Below are 22,960 nucleotides of genomic sequence, written 5' to 3'. Positions count from 1 at the left end.
TTGGAAGTGCATCTTCAGAAGACCTATGGTCCTCTCTATCACCGCCCTTGTGGAGGCATGACTCATATTATAATGGTGCTCTGCCTTTGTCCTTGGGTGGCAGAGAGGCGTCATAAGCCACCTTTTAAATGGATAGCCCTTGTCACCCAGCAGCCATCCATCCAGCCGAGCTGGAGCACTGAAGAGCCTCGGCACCTGGGAGCGTCTGAGGATGTAAGCATCATGGGGGCTGCCAGGGTACCTTGCACAGACCTGAAGAATATGCGTCTTGTGGTCACAAACTATCTGCATGTTCATGGGGTGGAATCCCTTCCTATTGACAAAGGCACCTGGCTGACCCGCTGGCGCTTTGATGGCCACGTGTGTGCAGTCAATTGCACCCTGGATGCAGGGGAACCCAACAATCCCTGCAAACCCTCTGGTTCGCTCAACCTGGCTGGCCTCGTCTATACAGAAATGAATAAATGTCATGACCAACCTGAATAGAGCTTCTGTCACCAGCTTTACACACCTGTGGACAACTGATTGGGACACTCCACACAGATGCCCCACTGAGCCCTGGAAAGAGCCGGAGGCATAAAATTTGAGGGCCATTGTGACCTTCAGTGCCACTGGCATGGGGTGTCCACTCACACAGTTGGAGGTGATCTCAGGCCCAATCATATGACAAATGGAGGTCACATTCTCCCTCGAAAGGCGGAGCCTCCTTTGGCATTGCACCTCGGACATGTTGAGGTAGCTGCATCGCTGCCTGTAAACCCTGGCAGCAGGATAGTGGCATCTTCTGTGGCTCCTTCCGCCTTGGACTACCTGAAGGCCCTGCGCCCCTTGTGCCTGCACCTCTCCTCCCACGGGTCACTCCCCTGGAAGCTGCATAGGGTCACCTGGCCTCCTCTCCCTTCTGCCCCTCTCTTCCTCCTCAGAGGAGGTGCCTCCAGCGGAGACCACAATCCCCAGTACCAGGGTAAAAGGCGGCCGTCTGACAACTGAAAGGGTCCACACGGTCTGAATTCTCCAGGGTCCTTGGAGACACCAATGAGTCCTCACATGCAGCCTGGAAATGCTAACAATGAAGCCCCGAACTGAGATGAAGCTGCCAAGTACCAATAAGTAACCAGAAGCAAACTATCTCCAAAACTCCTCTCTACTTACACTGGCAATGCTGCTGACCCTTTTCATCCTGCCCATGGATGAGGTTTTGCAAAATGTCGGCTGCCCGCCTGTCCGTGCGACAAGTGCAAAATCACATTGGCGACGTGAAATTGCCATTTTATTGGCCTCAAGAGGCCTTTAATTGATGGCGGGCGTGGCTCCGACACCCTTGTGTGCCCGCCAACCAAAATATCACGCGAGAGCAGGATGACATCAGGACGCTCATCCGACACCATCTTGCCCGATTTTACGCCCGATCGGGTCAGGCGCACGCCTGCCTGATCAGTGTAAAATTCAGCCCATAGAAACAGGAGTGGGCCAGTCAGCCTCTCCAGTCTGTTTGCCTTTCAATGGGAGTTTCAGCAGGCATGAATTTTGGGTATGTTACACACAAAAACGACACAATGATACAGTGGAAAAAAATCCTGCAATTGAGCAAAACAATGAGCCTTTCACTGTTTATAGCACTAAGAAAGGATTACTTAATGCATGGCATGTTAAGGTGAGAATACTAACATTAAGGAATGGAAAGGCAGTGTTTAAGAACAAATCATACAATTTCACATGTTTCATAAGGTAGAGCTATCCCTAACATTTTCAAAAAGATAGCTCACAGCAGTATTAGTGGATCCAGATCAGTCCCTCTTATGTTTGAGAATGTCATATGCACAGTCAGATCTCATTCTTATGCCTCTAAATCACAGGTGTTTTAGAGGGCCATAGGCAAAACTAGAGAAACTTGGCACCATCACAATAATTCATCTCACCTGCTAGATCCTTGGACTCATTCTTGATGCTCTGGTTCAGTTCCTCTTTCTCATCTTTCAGCAGTGTGTTCTCCTTCTCCAGATCCAGCACACGCTAGCAAGAGAAAATCAAAAGCAACCACTTTACCACATAGTTACTGATTTAAATGCTACTTCCTTTGGGTAAAAGAACATTAAATATTAAAACTTCTAAAGTGAGTAGGAGGTTTTTCTTCCCAACCGCAATTATCTCTCATTGTCACAGAGTGTTGTCTTGCACTGTGATATATTTCCAAGATGTCTGCCATACTCCTGTGACTCATGTGTCATCCTTGGCAACCAGCATCAGTAAATTATTAAACTAGGAATGGCACTGCACTCAGACATGCACTTTCCAGCAGTGATCAGGATGCCAAGTTTTGCTTACGTAGAATTTGCAGCACAGAAACGGGTCATTTGTCCCAACCTGTCTATGCTCCACATGAGCTTCTTCCCACTCTACTTGATCTTTCTTTCTTCCTCATGTATTTACGAATTAAATACCATTAAATACATCTATGCTATTTGCCTCAACCACTCCACGTGGCAGCAAGTTCCACATTCACAACGCTCTAAGTAAAGAAGTTTCTCCTGAATTCATTGGGATGGCGGGACTGACATATGAGGAGGGATTGAGTCGATTAGGATTATATTCGCTGGAGTTCAGAAGAATGAGGGGGGATCTCACAGAAACCTATAAAATTCTAACAGGACTGGACAGGGTAGATGCAGGAAGGATGTTCCCAATGGTGGGGCAGTCCAGAACCAGGGGTCACAGCCTGAGGATATGGGGTAGACCATTTAGGACTGAGACGAGGAGAAATTTCTTCACCCAGAGAGTGGTGAGCCTGTGGAATTCATTACCGCAGAAAGTAGTTGAGACCAAAACATTGTATGTTTTCAAGAAGGAGTTAGATATGGCTCTTGGGGCAAAAGGGATCAAAGGGTACGGGGAGAAAACAGGAGCAGGCTATTGAGTTGGATGATCAGCCATGATCATACTGAATGGCGGAGCAGGCTCGAAGGGCCGAATGGCCTACTCCTGCTCCTAGTTTCTATGTTTCTATTATTGGATTTATTAGCACCTATTTTTGGCCTTTAGTTCTGGACTTTCCCCACAAATAGAAATTGTAGCATAGGTCTTAACATTTGGGAGAAACATAAAATTAAAATGAGAGAGTACAATGATTAGGTTATCTCTGAAGGCCATTGGCCAGAATTTCCCAGCCCCTCACGCCAGCAGGATCTTCCGGTCCCGCTGATGTGAACGGAGATTTCAATGGTTCACCGGCCCTGCCGCAGGGGAACCCACCGCAGGAGGGCTGGATCATTCCAGCCTTTAAATGAGCTCACACATCAGAGATGATTTTGGAATAGAGAAGGGATTGAGCTGAGAAGGTGGTTAGATGAAGTTAGATAAATAAAAATGGATGACACCAATGGCATTTTCTTGTTCTTAAAAAGTGCCATTTTTTTTTTATATAAGGGTTACACAGGAGCTTTTTACCGCAATTCAGAAGAAGAGTCATACGGACTTGAAATGCTAACTCTGTTTTTCTCGCCACAGATGCTATGCTGTTAGACCTGCTGAGGTTTTCCAGCATTTTCTGTTTTTGTTTCAGAAGAAATTGTGTCTGATTTATCCAGTGCAATTCCATCAGAAGCGATTCAGAGTTTCAATTTCTAAACATACTTTTAAGAACATAAGAAATAGGAGCAGGAGTAGACCATTCGGCCCCTCGAGCCTGCTCCACCAATCGATAAGATCATGGCTGATCTTCCTGTGTTTCGATTTCCACATTTCCATCTAACCCCACTAACCTTTGATTCCCTTGCCTAACAAGAATCTATCTCCCTCTGCCTCAAAAATATTCAATGATCCCGCCTCCGCCACCTTCTGAGGCAGAGAGTTCCAAAGTTGCACAGCCCTCTGAGAGAAAAATTTTCTCCTCATCTCTGTCCTAAAAGGGTGACCCCTAATTTTAAAACAGTGCCCCCTAGTTCTGGACTCACCCACAAGAGAAAACATCCTTTTGACGTCCACCTTGTCAAGGCGTTTCTGGTTCTTATATACTTCAATCAAATCACCCCTCACTCTTCTAAACTTTAGTGGAAACAAGCCCTGTCTGTTCAACCTACTCATTCCAGGTATCAATCTAGTAGACCTCCTTTGAACTGTCTCCAATGCATTTACATCCTTCTTTAAATAAGGAGACCAAAACTGCACACAGTATTCGAGGTGTGGTCTCACCAATACCCGGCATGACTGAAGCATAACATCCTTACCTTTATGTTCAATCCCTCTCATAATAAAGGATAGTATTCCATTAGACTTCTTAATTACTTACTGTACCTGCATACTAACTTTTTGTGACTCATGTACTAGAACACCTAGATCCCGCTGCACCTCAGAATTATGCAGCCATTCTCCATTTAAGTAATATTCTGATTTTTTGTTCTTCCTGCCAAAGTGAACAACTTCACATTTACTCACATTAAACTCTATTTTCCAGATCGTTGCCCACTCACTCAACCTAGCTATTTCCATCTGCAACTTCCTCATGTCCTCTTCACAATATACTTTCCTATTTATCTTCGTGTCATCTGCAAATTTAGCTACCATGTCTTCACTCCCCTCATCTAAATCATTGATGTAAATCGTAAAAAGTTGAGGCCCCAGCACAGACCCCTGTGGGACTCCACTCCTGCCACATCTTGCCAATCCGAAAAAGACCCATTTATGCATACTCTCAGCTTTCTGCCAGCCAGCCAATCTTCTATCCAGGCTAATATGTTAGCCCCAACACCATGCGCTTTTATTTTCCGTAATAACCTTTGATGTGGCACCTTATCAAATGCCTTCTGGAAATCCAAGTATAGTACGTCTACAGGCTCCCCTTTATCCACTGAGCATGTTGCTCCTTCAAAAAATTCCAGTAAATTGGTTGAACATGATTTTCCTTTCACAAAACCATGCTGACTCTTTCTGTTTGCCTTGAGCTCTTCTAAATGCCCAGCTATAACCTCCTTCATGATCGATTCTAACAACTTCCCCATGACAGGCGTCAAGCTAACTGGCCTATAGTTCCCTGTTTTCTGCCTCCCTCCCTTCTTGAATAGAGGGGTTATATTTGCTACTTTCCAGTCTGATGGAACCTTTCCAGAATCTAGTGAATTTTGGAAAATTAACACCAGCGCATCAACTATCTCCTTAGCCACCTCTTTTGAGACCTTAGGATGCAGTCCATCAGGACCCAGAGACTTGTCAGCCCGCAGCTCCATTTGCTCAGTACCATTTTCCGAGTGATTTCAATTTCACCTAATTCCTCTTTCCCTTTCACCTCCTGATTTGCAGCTATTACTGGGATGTTTTTTGTATCCTCTATAGTGAACACAGAAGCAAAATATTTGTTCATTTCTTCTCCCATTTCCTTATTATCTACTATTAACTGTCATTCTCAAGAGGACCAACACTCATTTTACTTACTCTTATCCTTTTTAAATACCTGTAGAAACTCTTGCTATCCATTTTTATATTTCTAGCTAGCTTCCTCTCATACTCTTTTCTTCCTCCTGATTAACCTTTTAGTCATTCTCTGCCGTTCTTTATATTCTGTCCAATCATCTGTCCTGCCACTCATCATTGCAGAGTTATATGCTTTTTCCTTAAGTTTGATGCTTTCCCTAACTTCTTTAGTTAACCACAGATGGTGGGTCCTCCCCTTAGAATTTTTCTTTTTACTGTTATTGTAGAGATTTTTCACTCTGACACTAATTTGGAGAAACAGAAAGCTCCGAACACTTGAGAGAAAATTGCCTCTCTTCACTTTGTTAAGCATTCAGCAATAAAACGTTGCAATAGTCTCTGAAGCAGCCATAGTAATTGCCTTTGGCTTGGTAATGATCATTGTTGCAAAAGTCTTCAACAAAATATTGCAAGGTTGGCATCAACATAATTGACTGCAGTCTGATTGAGGAGTCACAGAGCTCATTCTTCATGGTGTGCAAAATTAATGGGTAAAGTTATTGCTTTATATGGACGATCACATTACTGATTGATTGGCATTAAGAAAATTTGGCTTCAGGTGTCTTTGCACATCATGAAGGCAGCCTCCTACCTACGAGGTAAAGGAAAGTTCATAATTTGGGTTTCTTAGTTGAGGTCAGTAACTTGGCATCTCAAGATGTGGACATAAGCATCTTGGAACAAGCATCATCTGCATTTGTTAACCTGTTTAATTTAGTTCCTCTAATGTATGTTCATAGAGGCAGTGTTGTATGATACTGAGTCTTATGAGTGTGGAAGGTCCTAATTACAGGCTTTGGTATTGTAGTGGTTATTGGACTGGACCAAAGGTTGAAAGGTTAAACTCCAGCTTGGCAAGCTGTAACAATGAATTCAATAAATCTGGCACAGAAAAATTTGAACATGAAAGCAGACTGATTGCTGTAAAAACCCAACAGTCTTACCAAGTTTCTCTGCTTAAAGGAACCTGCCGGCTCTACCCATTTAGTCTTACTCATGTAGTCTGTGGGCAGTATTTCCCCCCCCGTCGGGGGGGTTGTGCGGGAGCGGGCATGGGAGGGCGGATTTCCAATTGGTGCCCCCAAGCGTGTAAAAGAGTGCACAAATCTCCCTGAGGCAAAGTGCTGCCTCAGGGAGCTCGGCTCAAGCTTGAAAACTTTGTTAAAGAGAGAAAATAATATTCCTGACATGTCCTCTCATATGACAATTAAACATTTTATATGCATTTTAAATCCCTCATGAAACCTCATCCCGCCTATGGATGAGGTTTCATGCTTTTTCTGAAGGCCGCCTGGGCTCTTTGCCTGCCCGCCAACCTTAAGGCTGGATGGGCAGGTCCATTCATTGAGTTAATTAATTTTTAAAGGCCTTAAAGGCTGCGTGCCCGCCGAACTAAAAATCTAAATGACATGCAGTGACGTCGGGACGCACGCCCAACGTCACCACGTTTCATTTTACGCGTCGGCGAGCAGGCCCTGCCCTCCACTCGCCGAAGGGAAAATGCTCTAGTGTGTGTGTGTGGCTCTAGTCTACTCTATGTGGTTGAATCTGAATACCTTGCGATTGGCCTATAAAGCCAGTCAGTTGTACAAATAATTGATACTCAACAAAAAGGTCCATTACCACTTTCCAAGTACAACTAGGGATGGCTAATAAACTTGATCACCCTGGAAAGAAAATCCTAAATTCTAATGAATTAGCTGACTTCAGCTGGAGAAATGGTGAAGGAACCACGCCCCCTCAGGTTAAAGAAGGGAAAAATAGAGTCAGAAGGGCTGAATATGCAGAGGCTCCTTTCGCTAGAAAAGAGAAGAGAGGTGGACCTGATTGAGGTCTTTAAAGTTATGAATGTTTGATAGGGTAGACATAAGTTGTTTCCACTCGAGGAGTCCAAAACTGGGGGTAATAAATACTATGGAATTTCTATTTTTCTACCCCTTGGGAAAATAATAAAAAATGCTTTCACACAAACTTCATTCACCCTGGCACTGCTGTCCTTGGAAGTTGGACCAAGATTGACTTCCAAAGGCCTGTTCTCTAACAAATTGAAATCCAGATGTGGAAAGATCGATACGTTTTTGCCGCAATATTTCAGTTTCAGACACTCAAAAATGGCCACAGGAGGAACTAACTATCTCATTGACAAAGCTGAAAAATAACCTGCAGCAACGAAAAATAAATAAAAACACAAAAGGATTGCTGTGTGCCAGTGACACTCGTATAATAGAGGACACACCTCTAAATTTGTGCTGAATCTGAATCTATACTATAGCTTGGGAATGCTTAAGGCTGACATCGTGCGCAAATTTGTGTCAAAGTTCCACTTTGTAGTGTTGACATTCTTCACTTTGACAAGCACAAAACTCCTCAACAACGCAACTTAAAAATCTGTTACAAAAACAAAAATACCTGGAAAAACTCAGCAGGTCTGACAGCATCTGCGGAGAGGGATACAGTTGACGTTTCGAGTCCGTATGACCCTTCATCAGAACGAAGACATATAAAAATGAGATGAAATATAAGCTGGTAGAAGGGGGTGGGACAGGAGAGCTCAATAGGGGGCCATGATAGGTGGAGGCCAAGAAGAGACTGCCAAAGATGTCATAGACAAAAGGACAAAGGGTTGACGGTGGTGATATTATCTAAAGGATATGCTAATGGGGACATTAAGGAAAGCAAGCTAGTGGCAGATGGCCCTCGTGCGGGTGGGGTGGGGGAAGGGATTGAAATGGGCTAAAAGGTGGAGATGAAACAATAGATTGAAATAATTTTAAAAATAGGAGGGAAAAGAAAAAAATATAGTTGAAAAAAATTATAAATTATTGGAAAAAGGGGGATCGGAAAGGAGGTGGGGATGGAGGAGAGAGTTCATGATCTGAAATTGTTGAACTCAATATTAAGTCCAGAAGACTGTAAAGTGCCTAGTCGGAAGATGAGGTGCTGTTCCTCCAATTTGCGTTGAGCTTCACTGGAACATTGCAGCAGGCCAAGGACGGACATGTGGACATGAGAGCAGGGTGGTGTGTTGAAATGGCAAGTGACAGGGAGGTCTGGGTCATGCTTGCAGACAGACCGAAGGTGTTCCGCAATGCGGTCACCCAGTCTGTGTTTGGTCTCTCCAATGTAGAGGAGACCAAGTTGGGAGCAGCAAATGCAGTAGACTAAATTGAGGGAAGTGCAAGTGAAGCGCTGCTTCATTTGAAAGGAGTGTTTGGGCCCTTGGACGGTGAGGAGGGGGGAAGTAAAGGGGCAGGTGTGGCCCCTTCTGTGGTTGCATGGGAAGGTGCCGTGGGAGGGGGTTGAGGTGTAGGGGTTGATGGAGGAGTGGACCAGGGTGTCCCGGAGGGAACGATCCCTGCAGAAAGCCGCTGGGGGGGGAGGGGGGGGGGGGGGGTGAAGGGAAGATGTGTTTGGTAGTGGCATCATGCTGGAGTTGGCAGAAATGGCAGAGGATAATCCTTTGAACACGGAAGCTGGTGGGGTGATACGTGGGGACAATGGGGACCTTTTATTTGGAGGAAAAGGTGTGGCTATGGGTACCCGCATGGGCCCCAGTTATGCCTGTCTCTTTATGGGGTATGTGGAACATCCCTTGTTCCAGTCCTACTCCGGCCCCCTCCCACAACTCTTTCTCCGGTACATTGATGATTGCTTTGGTGCTGCTTCATGCTCTCGTCTGGATCTGGAAAAATTTATTAATTTTGCTTCCAATTTCCACCCCTCCATCATTTTCACGTGGACCATCACTGATACTTCCCTTCCTTTCCTTGACCTCTCTGTCTCAATTTCTGGTGATAGACTGTCCACCAATATTCATTACAAGCCCACCGACTCCGACAGCTACCTCGACTACAGCTCCTCACACCCCGCTTCCTGTAAAGACTCCATCCCATTCTCTCAGTTCCTTCGCCTCCGTCGCATCTGTTCTGATGATGCTACTTTCCAAAACAGTTCCTCTGACATGTCTTCCTTCTTCCTTAACCGAGGTTTTCCACCCACGGTGGTTGACAGGGCCCTCAAGCGTGTCCGGCCCATCTCCCGCGCATCCACCCTCACACCTTCCTCTCCCTCCCAGAACCATGATAGGGTCCCCCTTGTCCTCACTATCACCCCACCAGCCTCCGCGTTCAAAGGATCATCCTCCGCCATTTCCGCCAACTCCAGCATGATGCCACTACCAAACACATCTTCCCTTCACCCCCCCGGCGGCTTTCTGCAGGGATCTTTCCCTCCGGAACACCCTGGTCTACTTCTCCATCACCCCCTACACCTCAACCCCCTCCCACAGCACTTTCCCATGCTACCGCAGAAGGTGCAACACCTGCCCCTTTACATCCCCCCTCCTCACCGTCCAAGGCCTAAACATTCCTTCCAAGTGAAGTAGCGCTTCACTTGCACTTCCCTCAATTTAGTCTACTGCATTTGCTGCTCCCAACTTGGTCTCCTCTACATTGGAGAGACCAAACGCAGACTGGGTGACTGCTTTGTTGAACACCCTCGGTCTGTCTGCAAGCATGACCAAGATCTCCCTGTCACTTGCCATTTCAAAACACCACCCTGCTCTCATGTCCACATGTCCGTCCTTGGCCTGCTGCAATGTTCCAGTGAAGCTCAACGCAAACTGGAGGAACAGCACCTCATCTTCCGACTAGGCACTTTACAGTCTTCTGGACTTAATATTGAGTTCAACAATTTCAGATCATGAACTCTCTCCCCCATCCCCACCCCCGTTCCGATCCCCCTTTTTCCAATAATTTATAATTTTTTTACAACTATATTTTTTTCTTTTCCCTCCTATTTTTAAATTTATTTCGATCTATTGTTTCATCTCCACCTTTTAGCCCATTTCGATCCCTTCCCCCCACCCCCACGAGGGCCATCTGCCACTAGCCTGCTTCCCTTAATGTCCCCATTAGCACATCCTTTAGATAATATCACCACTGTCAACACCCTTTTGTCTATGACATCTTTGGCAGTCTCTTCTTGGCCCCCACCTATCATGGTCCCCTATTGAGCTCTCCTGTCCCACCCCCTTCTACCAGCTTATATTTCACCTCATTTCTATATGTCTTCGTTCTGATGAAGGGTCATACGGACTCGAAACGTCAACTGTATCCCTCTCCTCAGATGCTGTCAGACCTGCTGAGTTTTTCCAGGTATTTTTGTTTTTGTTCTAGATTTCCAGCATCCGCAGTATTTTGCTTTTATCTTAGTGTTAAAAATCTGTTATTCTGATTTGAATAAAGCATCAAGCATACTTGCTTAATGGTTCAGTTAGAAAACAAATTACCCTGTGTGCAACTGAATGACTCACTGCAGCAGTGCTGACTTAACTAGCCTCAGCAAGACAGTGAAAGGGAAGGAAAAAAAAACATATTGGGTTTGTTCTCCTGATCTCTATCCAAGTTGGAAAATGGATATGTGTGCATGTTGGATGAGAACAAGGTCATGATAGTCTCTGACACAATTGCTCATTGTCACTCAGCTGAAAGCCTGCTTCACAGTAAGAACACCCTGTATTGTGTATCTTCTGTAAAGGAGAACAGATCCAGGAGCCCAAAACTGGGCGTCCGCCAAACACTGTGTACCATCAGCAGTTACAGAATTTTACACTACCCCAATCTCTAACCTCACAGCCTGACACATTCTCACTCCTCCATACTTAAGCCATAAAGCCAAGAGATCAAGATTGGTTCTGATATTTTAGGGCTGTACCAAGGGAATGCTGTACTGTCACAGGTGCTGCTTTTCATATGATATATAAAAGGGTCTGTCTGCCCTGCGAACATAATTTCAACAGTTACTACTTTCTGTTCCAAGCACTGCAATCAGGATTCCATCTCATCTATATCACATTGATCAAAGAAACGTAATGTGACTGCAAGCAAGGCTCACTGCCCTCTTTCAGACTGCTGAATTTTTTTGACCGCCTGTAATACTGACTACCATTTGATCCTCTGAACATTTCTCCTCTGCATTCCACATTTGTGGGATTGCTCTTTCCTGGTTCCTCTCCTACCTTCTGCATCAGAAACATTAAGCCATCACAAATGGTTTCTCATCCTTTGCCCAAACAATCATTCTTGGTGAACCCAGGGTTCTTCACCGATTCCTCTTCATTACTCAAATGCTATTCTCGGAAGCACAGATTCATTCCAGCCAGCTTGCCTTCTTCTCCCCATTGCTGTTGTCTATTATTAAGAAATTTCAGTGTGATTTGGACAAGCTGAGTGAGTGGGCAAATACATGGCAGATGTAGTATAATGTGGATAAATGTGAGGTTATCCATTTTGGTAGCAAAAACAGGAAGGCAGATTATTATCTGAATGGCTATAAATTGAGAGAGGGGAATGTGCAACGAGACCTGGGTGTCCTCGTACACCAGTTGCTGAAGGTAAGCAAGCAGGTGCAGCAGGCGGTAAAGAAGGCAAATGGTATGTTGGCCTTCATAGCGCGAGGATTCGAGTACAGGAACAGGGATGTCTTGCTGCAATTATACAGGGCCTTGGTGAGACCACACCTGGAATATTGTGTACAGTTTTGGTCTCCTTATCTGAGGAAGGAGGTTCTTGCTATAGAGGGAGTGCAGTGAAGGTTTACCAGACTGATTGCTGGGATGGCGGGACTGACATAAGAGGAGAGATTGAGTCGGTTAGGATCATGTTCACTGGAGTTCAGAAGAATGAGGGGGGATCTCATAGAAACCTATCAAATTCTAACAGGACTAGACAGGGTGGATGCAGGAAGGATGTTCCCGATGGTGGGGGAGTCCAGAACCAAGGATCACAGTCTGAGGATACAGGGTGGACCATTTAGGACTGAGATGAGGAGAAATTTCTTCACCCAGAGAGTGGTGAGTCTGTGGAATTTGCTACCACAGAAAGTAGTTGAGGCCAAAACATTGTATGTTTTCAAGAAGGAGTCAGAAATAGCTCTTGGGGTGAAAGCGATCAAATTATATGGGGAGAAAGCGGGAGCAGGTTATTGAGTTGGATGATCAGCCATGATCATAATGAATGATGGAGCAGGTTCGAAGGGCCGAATGGCGTACCCCTGCTCCTATTTTCTATGTTTCTATGATGAGCTGAAACATTCTCTAGTTTATTTTCAGCAAAGATAAGCATTCTCTTTCTCTGTTGCCAACACCTGTCTGGCTCCATGCTTGGCTTCACATACTCTCAACTACCACCAAAGGCTTTTCTTGGTATAATGCTTTCTCCCAAACATTGCTTTCTCTATCACAACTAATTGGTTACCAGCACTAATAACTCTCCCCTCCGTCTTTAATATCCTAATCCATTGCTTTTATCATATCATGGCTGGATTTCAATTTCTTCCTTCCACCTCCCATTCTTCCACTGATAAAACATAACTCATCCAGAATGTTCCTGCCCATGCCCTCAACTCGGCTAAGGTCCACAACATCATCATCCCTGAACTCACCAAGTTTTACTGGCTTCCTATGTAACCCTAGCCCTGGTATAGCTCTATGATCTCCTCAAGGATGTAATGGCCCTGAGTTAATCCCAAATAAGGGTTGCTTCAGGATGTACAGCAGAGGAAGGGGTCATCATGCCAGATATCCCAAGGAAATCAATATTGGATCAGAATAGGATCTCTCCAAAATTAATATAAATAAAATAGTAATAAACAATAATGGCACTAAAGAGTAACAAATGCCAGGGCCAGGTGGTTTCCATCTCAGAGTTTTAATGGAAGTAGGTGAGACCCTTGAAGGTGTCCTAACTAAAATCTCCTAAAGTTCTCTCGATTTGGGAACCATTCCTTTTGACTGGAAAATTGCACAAGCCACCCTGTGCTACTTAAGAAACGCGAGAGGAGGAAACTATAGAATTATAAGCTAATTAACCTATAACCTATTAACCTAGGAAATTACTAGAACATATAATTAGGAAGAGAGTGACTGAATACTTTCAATATTTTCAGCTAATCAGAGAGAGCCAGCATAGATTTGTAAAGGGTACGGCATGTCTGCCAAACTTGATGATGTTTTTTTTTTGAAGATCAACATCCTGAGGTTACCATTGACCAGAAACTGAACTGCAATAGCCATATAATGTGGCTAATCTGCGGTGAGTAATTCACATCCTGACTCCCCAAAGCCTGTCCACCATCTACAAGGCACAAGTCAGGAGTGTGATGGAATACTCCCCACTTGCCTGGATGAGTGCAGTTCCAACAACACTCAGGAAGCAGGACACCATCAGGACAAAGCAGCCCACTTGATTGGCACCTCATCCACCACCTCCACCCTCGACATACAATGGCTAGTGTGTACCATCTACAAGATACACTGCAGCAACTCACCAAAGCTCCTTTGACAGCACCCTCCAAACCCGCAACGTCTAGCACTTAGAAGGATAAGGGCAGCAGATGATTGGGAATATCATCACCTTCAAGTACCCCTCCAAGTCACTCACCATCCTGACTTGGAAATATATCGTTGTTCCTTCACTGTTGCTGGGTCAAAATCCTGGAACTCCCTTCCTCACAGCACTGTGGGTGTACCTACACTACATGGATTGCAGCAGTTCAAGAATGAGATGGCAGGGCGGAAGGAATGATGGATCAGGGTGGTGTACAGGGAAGCTTCTTAAACATGTGGTCCAAGTCGCAAACCCAGAAAAAGAACTTATGGACACCTGGGGAACCGTCTCCCCATTTGCACCGAGATAGATTCTTGATTAACAAGGGGGTGAAAGGTTATCGGGGTAGACGGGAATGTGGGGTTGAGGTTACATTCAGACCAGCCATGATCTTATTCAATGGCAGAGCAGGCTTGAGGGGCTGAATGGCCTGCTCCTGCTCCTAATTCGTACGTATGTAATGCGGCTCACCACCACCTTCTAAAGGGAAATTGGGATGGGCAATAAATGCTGGCCTAGCCAGCAATGCCCACATCCCGTGAAAGAATAAACAAATAAGTGTGATTAAGATAGTGAACTGGGAAATATCTACAGATGCTATTTGTATAGGAATCCAGAAGGCATCTGAGAAAATCTCAAGTGAGAGACCATTAGCTAAAGTTGAAGCTCATGGAATTGAAGGAAAATGATTGACCAGGTTAGGAAATTGGTTGAGTGGAGAAAGGCAGCAAGAAAGAATAAAGGGCAGTGTCACGATGATTTTTAAATAACTCAGCCTTTACCAGCTGCTGTGTCATAACAGGCAGATACTCCAATCAGCTGCATGTGTAAGGGCTCCAAGTAGTCACCATATTTCCTAACAACATGATGAGATAGAAATCCAAATATCCAAAGATAGGTGGCATTTTAAGCAGTGTCAATGGAAGCATAAAGTTACAAACTGATTTTAAAAGATTAAGGGAATGGGCAAAACTATGACAAAAGCAGTGGAGGTCCAGGTACATAGGTTATTAAAATATCATGGACAGGTACAGAAAATAATCAAAATGTCTAATTGAATTCTGGACTTCGTATTCTATCCTCTGGATATAAGAGTGTAGATGTTATGTTAAAGCTGCATAAAGTCCTGGTTTGACCACACATGGAGTACTGTGAGCAGTCCTGGGCATCTCACCTTAGGACAGATATCTTGGCCTCAGAGGGAGTGGAACATAGATTTCAGAAGGTTCAGAATCACAGAATCACAGTGCACAAGAGGCCCTTCGGCCCATTGAGTCTGCACCGACACGTGAGAAACACCTGACCAACCTATCTAATCCCATTTACCAGCACTTGGCCCATAGCCTTGAATGTTATGACGTGCCAAGTGCTCATCCACGTACTTTTTAGAGGATGTGAGGCAACCCGCCTCCACCACCCTCCCAGGCAGTGCATTCCAGACCGTCACCACCTTCTGGGTAAAAAAGGTTTTTCCTCACATCCCCCCTAAACCTCCTGCCCCGCACCTTGAACTTATGCCCCCTTGTGACTGACACTTCAACTAAGGGGAACAGCTGCTCTCTATCCACCCTGTCCATGCCCCTCATAATCTTGTACACCTCGATCAGGTCACCCCTCAGTCTTCTCTGCTCCAACAAAAACAAGCCAAGTCTATCCAACCTTTCTTCATAACTTAAATGTTTCATCCCAGGCAACATCCTGGTGAATCTCCTCTGCACCCCCTATCCAGAAGGGAAGTGAAAAAGCAAATAAAAGAAGTGAAGGGGGATTATGAGAAAATATTGGCAGCCAACATAAAGGGGAAAAGTCTTCTATAGACACATTAATAGGAAAAGGGTGTTAAAAAGAGAAGGGCCAATTAGAGAACAAAAAAAGGGACGCAAGGGGCATGGCTGAGCTGTTAAATGAATACTTTGCATCTGCCTTTACCAAGGAAGCAGATGCTACCCAGGCCATAGAGACAGTGTTTCCTCCTCTGCCACGAGAAGGGTTGAAAATTGATAAGGAGGTGGTACTGGATAAGCTGTCGGTAGTTAAAATTGACAAGGCACCGGGACTAGATGAGATGCATCCAAGGAAGGAAGTGAGGGTGGAAATTGCAGGGGCATTACTGGCCATAATCTTTCAGTCTTCCCTTGAATCAGTGGTGGTGCCAGAGGACTGGAGAATTGCAAACATTATGCTCTTGTTCAAAGTGGATTGTAAAGATAACCCCAGCAAGTACAGACCAGTCAGTTTAACTTTGGTGGTGGGGAAGCTTCTAGAAACAATTATTCAGGATAGAATTAATAGTCACATGGAAAAATGTGGGTTGATTAGGAAGAGCCAGCATGGCATTTCTTAAGGGAAAATCGTGTTTAACTAACTTGCGGGAATTTTTTGAAGAGGTTAGAGAGGATTGATGAGGGTAATGCTGTTGAGATGGCGTACATGGACTTCCAAAAGGCATTCTACACAGTGCCACACAACAGACTTGTGAGAAAAGTTATAGCTCATGGAATAAAAGAAACAGTAGCAATGTGGATACAAATTTAGCTGAGTAATAGGAAACAGCGAGTAATGGTTAATGGATATTTTTCGGGCTGGAGGGAGGTTTGTAGAGGAGTTCCCCAGGAATCAGTATTGGGACCCTTGCTTTTCCTGATATATATTAATGATCTAGTTCTTGATGTGCAGGGGACAATTTCAAAGTTTGCAGATGATACAAAACTTGGAAGCATTGTAAACTGTGAGGAGGACAGTGTAGAACTTCAAAAGGACATCAACACATTGGTGGAAAGGGCAGATAGGTGGCAGATGAAACTCATTGAGGAGAAGTGTGAGGTGATTCACTTTGGTAGGAATAACATGGAGAGATAATAAAAAATGAGGGGTACGACTCTAAAGGGTGTGCAAGCGCAGAGAGACCTGGGTGTATATGTGCATAAGTCATTAAAGGTGGCAGGAAAGGTAGAGAGAGCAGTTAATAAAACATACAGTAGCCTAGGATTTATTAATAGGGGCATAGAGTACAAGAGCAAACAGATTATGTTGAACTTGTATAAGATACTTGTTAGACATCAAATGGAGTATTATGTACAGTTCTGAGTGCTACATTTTAGGAAGGATGTGAACGCATTGGAGAGAGTGCAGAAGAGGTTTACAAGAATGGTTCCAGGGATGAGAAACTTCTGCTATGAAGATGGATTGGAGAAATTGGGACTGTTCTCCTTGGAGAAGAGAAGGTTAAGAGGAGATTTGATAGAGGTGTTCAAAATCATGAGGGGGCTGGACAGAGTAGATAGGGAGAAACTGTTCCTACTTGTAAAGGATCAAGAACAAGAGGGCACAGAATCACAAAAGAAGCAAATGCGATTTGAGAAAAAACTTTTTCACACAGTGAGTGGTTTGAGTCTGGAATGCACTGCCTGGAAGTGTGCTGGAGGCAGGCTCAATTGAGGCATTTAAGAGGGCATTAGATGATTATTTGAATAGAAACAATGTGCAGGGTTACGGAGAAAAGGCAGGAAAATGGCACTAAGTCATAATGGTCATTTGTGAGCTGGTGCAGACATGATAAACTGAATGGCCTTCATCTGTAACGTAACAATTCTGTGATTTACCAGAATGATACCTGGATGTCAGGGGTTAAATTACAAGGAGAGATGACACAAACAGTTGAATTTCCTGAAATTTAGAAGGTTAAGGGGTTGTTTGATTAAAATTTTTAAAGCATGAAGGGGAACTGAGGGATAGAGAGAGAGAAATTAATCCACTGGTAGGGGAGTCTAGGATTGGGGCAGAATTAGGGCCTTACATTTCAGGAATGAAGTTAGGAGTCACTTACAAACTGAAAGGGTGGTGGAAGTCTGGAATTCTGTCTTCTGCAAATGGTATTTGATGCTAGGTCAATTGTTAATTTTAAAACTAAGACTGATAGATTTTTACTAACCAAAGGATACAGAGCAAAGGCACCTATATGGAGTTAGGTCACAGATCAGCCATGATCTTATTCAATGGTAGAACAGGCTCGAAGGGCAAAATGGCCTACTCCTATTTCCATGTTCATCATTGCACCACTCATGTGGTGCAACTACGGAAGTTGTCACTGTGACTCAGTTGCTATGGATATTATGGGGCATTGTGGTCACCGTTCCTCAACTCAAAAGTTGGGGGAAGCCTGTCCATGATCCCAACAGCTGCCCTGCAGCAATTTAACCCTGGGAGCAACATTAATTGCTTTAAGGCAAGACTTCCACCCATTTCCTGGGAGGAGGTCCCGCCTTACAGAGCTGCCAGCCAATCAGATGGCTGGCAGCTCTGTAGTCCCAGCAGCGCCAGCCACTACTCGGACTACAGGTAGTCCCGCCACACCGGAGAGCCCAGGTAAATCTGGGATTGGCGTCTTGTTGGGGGGTTTGGGGTTGGGGCAGGGTGGGGGGGTGGGGATGTCTCTGATCTGCCCAGGGGACTGACGAAGCAGGTCAACCCCATTGTCTGACACCAGCCGCTCGGTTAAAGCTGATAGGCATCCCACCTCTGCATGGGCAAATTATGGGTGGGCCGCCTGATGCCTCCCCTAACCCCATAAAATTTCAGACATGTCAGGGGTGGCGGGAAGGCCAGTCGCTGGATTTTACGTGACCCGACCTTCAAATCCACCAGCAGGGGAACATAAAATCCAGCCCTATTACTCAGTTGCTATAACTTACAGACATAATTATACTAAGCAGACACAGATTAATTGAATTCCCTCGAGCTTATCAGTAGTTCACAGAAACATCAGACTTTGCACGTGGGTTTGATGCCACGATTGATTTCTCTCTCTCAGATAATACGCATGCAAAGCAAAGACATGCCCCCTTTGGTCCTGTTTACACAGACGGCATTAATTGGGATGATCCGAATCAACTGCTGAGGCAAGCAACACCATGATGTGTAAATTATGCTGCAAAATATCAGCATATTTGTGGCAAAACTTTCTGCCTTAGAGGCCTCTCTCCTCAGACATCCTTCTTCTTCACTCACGTATGCAAGTGCTAGAGATTAGAATGTTTTCCCACTTTTTGCACCGTGTCAGCATCAACCACTTTCAGTTAGATACAGCACGCAGTTTCCCATCTACACTGCCCTAATATCATAATCTTAATTTTAAAAAGCATCCTTATACATGCTAACGTAGAAAACTAGCAAAAACTGACCAACAATTTCACAAATGCTGACACAGTTCGACACGCAATGCTTTTATGGCAGATTGAAAAACTGAAATACACAGAAATGCAGTTTGTGGTAGTGGTGAATTGAGAAATTACTGAAGTGGAATTAAATGCTGAAGGAATGAGATTTACAGTCCAGAGGGGAAAAATGATTTTATATGTTATTTGGCACATTTTACTGCCTAGAATAATTTTGTCTTTCAAGCCAAAAATAATTTATCCTGATAGGTTAACAGATACTTTAAATATGAACGTAAAAATAGTTAGAGGATTTCAATACGACTTTATAAAGGGCCAGGTCCTTTCATTTGGAATTTGATCCCAGGTGGTTTTGCAGTATGGAAGGACAATAAAGCGACAAACAGGCTTACTAGTTTCATAGCGGACATTGAATATAAAGAAAGGAAATAGGTCAGGCCTCAGTATCCCTTTTTGGGAACGGTATTACAGCCGTACAGCAAAGATTTATTACGATAGCAAGAATGAAAGATTATATAGTTATGATGAAATGCTTGATTTTTTTCCCAATTAACCAGAGAAGGGAGAGAAAGATTTTTTTCTGTAGTGAAATGGTTTAAGAGTGTCAATTGGGAAAGATTGTTTCCAGCAGTTGATGAATCAATAGAAAGTTCATAGATATCACTAGAGGAATAGAGAGGGAGGTTAGAAGGATTTCAATAAGTTCCACACAGATAATTCGAACATGGAATATTCTGTGCCAAGTGGCTACTGAGGCAGAGAATTAAAAAGAAATACTCATTGAATTCCTAAGAAAAAATTATAAATATGAATGCGGAAAGGAACAGTGAATATAGATAGCTCTGGTTTAATAACGAGCACCATTAGAGATATGGCAGGCTGCATGACCTCTCACTGTGCTGTAATTCCTATGATTAACTTAAGTTTTTCTTATGGCTGTTTGGTGCATGTGCATTCAGAAATCCCAAGCAAAAAGGACAGGTGAATATACACAATGTCAAGGAAATAATTAATCACAATACGAGAGCACAGAAGCTTTTAAGGAAAGCTCACAGTAATCATCTTACATAGGACGAAGTGTGCACAAACATCTCCATCCATATGATGAAAAAGTAAAATTTGGGTTTCCATCAATGCCTGAGAGCTGAAGCCAGCGGATCCAGTTTATACTCCGAATATGAACACTGAATTAAGTATATAAGTCACAATCATTCTCTGATACAACTAACACTGGTGGAATAAACAATCAATCACAACATGCAGTTTAATTTTTATCCAACAAATGGCAAGATATTGAGGCAAGCCATGCCAAGATTATTTTTTGAAAGGAATTACCTGGAATTGGCCATTAAAGTGGTTTTCAGTTATTAATTGATTTAACATTACTTCCAGGCTTCAGTTACCTGCTGAAGTTCTGCTTTCTCCCTGGTGTGGGTGTCTACCAGGATTTTGCGTTCTGTCTGGGATTTCTCGAGTTCCTTGCGAAGTTTCTCAATCTCCTCCTGTAAACTAGTTGCTCGGTTGTCATCTCCCTGCTGTTCAATCCGTCGGCCCAACTCCTTGTTAAGTTTATTGATTTCAGTAGCTTGTGCCGAGGTCACTGCCATCAGCTGCTCGGTCAACACCTTGTGCTCCTTGTTCTATGGAAAGGATAGTAAGCATGATCAACCAAATAGGTAAAGCAACATACACTGCACGGAACTTCCCATAAACACATACATTCTGGTAGGTTATCTTATATAAAGATGGATCCAAATAGGTGATTCCCAATTGTGAAAATGTCAAAAAGATTACTAAAAGCTTGGGAGTTTTCTATCTACTACATACATATCTAGAACAAGGTTTTCATGAACTTTATATTGAAGACTGCTATCCTAAAGAGTTTTGTTCAAGGGCCACTTTCAGGAATGTTCCAATATGGTGCTCTGTGAAGTGTTGGGCTGTCTCTGTGATATTGGTTCAGGGATGCCCACCACCGCCACCTTATCAAGGGGCACCAGAGATTAGCAATAGATACCAATTAGCCAGCAAGACCCATACCCAGAGAATTTTTTAAAAATCTGACAAGGAGAGCTTAAAGTAGATAACAAGTGGAAGTCAAGCATTTCCCCACGAGAAGTAGAACAGAGAGTAACAAATGTTCTATTACAAAGCCTTTCAGTTGGGTGGCACGTGGGGGAGGTGGAGATAATGATGTCTTCTTCTCCTAACATAGGAAGGGAAAATGCTGAATCCCAACTCTGCTAATATCCAACAAGTAGTGGATGTGAATGGAGACCGGGAATTGGAGGCTAGAACCAAAATGGACAGGAACTTTTTTGATGGGCACAAATGAAAGCAAGAGCTCACCCCTGGGCCGTATTCTATGTACTGTTGGTGTGGAATTACAAAATTTTGGAAAATACATTGTGATTATTGTTGATTAATGTAATATTCCGCAGAAATAAAATCTGGAGTCATTATGTAAATTGGGCTCTACCTGTTCAGCCCCAATAGACAATGGGTCAAAGTGTAGGGAGATCATTAGGTCACCTTTCCTTAAAGTATGGGGTTCCCAGACTGTGGGCCACGACCCCTGGGGCAGCATGGCGTTCAGGCTGCTTTTTGACAACTGCGAGGCTACTTCAAATGTTCAGGTTTTTTCTTTGTTGGTGGCCACGGTTTAATCGTCTGCTCTCCGAGGCCCGATTGCCGCTACAACCTCACCCAGCAATTTTAAACCCCCTCCTCCAACACAACAACTCTTTCTCTCCTCCCCCACCCATCTGCCCCAATTTTCACTCTGGAGTCACGTGAAGTCTGAGACATTAAAACAGGGTCACATCAGGAAAAAAGCTTGGGAAGCATTGCCTTAAGGAAAAGGTAGGAAAGGGGAGAAGGATCAGGATGAAAAATTTATCTTCATTATTCAAACGAATTGGAGTTTCCACTGAAAATGTTCCATAATTAGAATCTGACTTACTTAAATACTGTAAAGCAGTGACCCTGATTAGTCATCACTTATACACGTGCCAGCATTATTTATTTGTTCCCGCTTTTATGTGATAGCGCATTCTAAATTTGCATTGAACTTGGAAATTAGACTGAGGCCATTCTTACCTGATCATCTACCTTTCTTTGAAGCTGAACCACTTTATTCTCCATTCCGCTGGTGAGTTTCTTGTAGTGTTCTACTGACCTTGCTTCAATCTTCAGTGTCTTTAACTCACGGCGTGCCTTCATGCGCCGGTAGCAGCACTGGAGATAGATGACCGCATTGCGTACCTTGCAGAACCTCTTTCGAGCCATCCAGCCCCTTACACACTTCTGAATAACAGTGGCTTTGTGCTGCCTTAGCAACTGTGGAAATTAGAAGATGACTTAGAAAAATCAGGAAAAACCTGGCAGAACCTGATAGCCTACATTGTAGGGGACAGCAAGATACAGCTCCAAGGCCACAAAATGACAGGTTTTGGATTCATATTTACAACTCCCAAAACAGCAAGTTCTATAGGTTTGGAAAAATCCATTAAAAACAGGGAGATGCAGTGGATGAGACAAGACTTGTTTAGCTCTAGAACAAGGTTCAAATCCTGCCCAGATTGATTGAATGTCAGTCTTTTCCTACTGGTTGTGGGTATCTTCTACAGACAAGTTTGTGTTTATAGAGTCCTTCAAGACCTCAGGGTGTCCCAAAGCACTTTAACATCCAGTGATGTGCTTTCGAAATATTGTAGGAAAAACAGCAATGAATTTCCTCATGTGAAAGAAACTCTTTCGAGTTATCAACAGTCACAGATTGCAACTCTTTCAAGTACAATCACAGTTCTTGGTTTCCGGGAGTGGGACATGAACCCACAACCCTCTGATTCAAAGGCGAGGGTGCTATGAACTGAGCCATTGGACAGTCCCCACACAATTCTTAACGAGCATGTGTTTTTTATTTATTGCTAAGGT

General features: G+C 43.9%; 1 protein-coding gene across 1 annotated transcript in view; it reads right to left on the bottom strand.

The window, feature by feature from the left end:
• myo5b (myosin VB) overlaps positions 1-22,960 on the bottom strand; it is a 348,657-nt gene that overhangs the window by 58,224 nt on the left and 267,473 nt on the right. Inside the window, exons 21-23 of the mRNA XM_078552494.1 lie at positions 22,124-22,363; positions 20,428-20,664; positions 1,920-2,013 (exon numbers count right to left, since the gene is read on the bottom strand). Of these exons, the coding sequence (XP_078408620.1) occupies positions 1,920-2,013; positions 20,428-20,664; positions 22,124-22,363 (571 nt within the window). The remainder of the gene's footprint in view (positions 1-1,919; positions 2,014-20,427; positions 20,665-22,123; positions 22,364-22,960) is intronic.

The sequence above is a fragment of the Cetorhinus maximus genome, chromosome 1, assembly GCF_964194155.1.
Source record: "Cetorhinus maximus chromosome 1, sCetMax3.hap1.1, whole genome shotgun sequence".
In the NCBI taxonomy this organism is placed as follows: Eukaryota; Metazoa; Chordata; class Chondrichthyes; order Lamniformes; family Cetorhinidae; genus Cetorhinus; species Cetorhinus maximus.
Note: the sequence above shows the minus strand (reverse complement) of the source record. Positions and strands in the feature narration are given on the sequence as shown.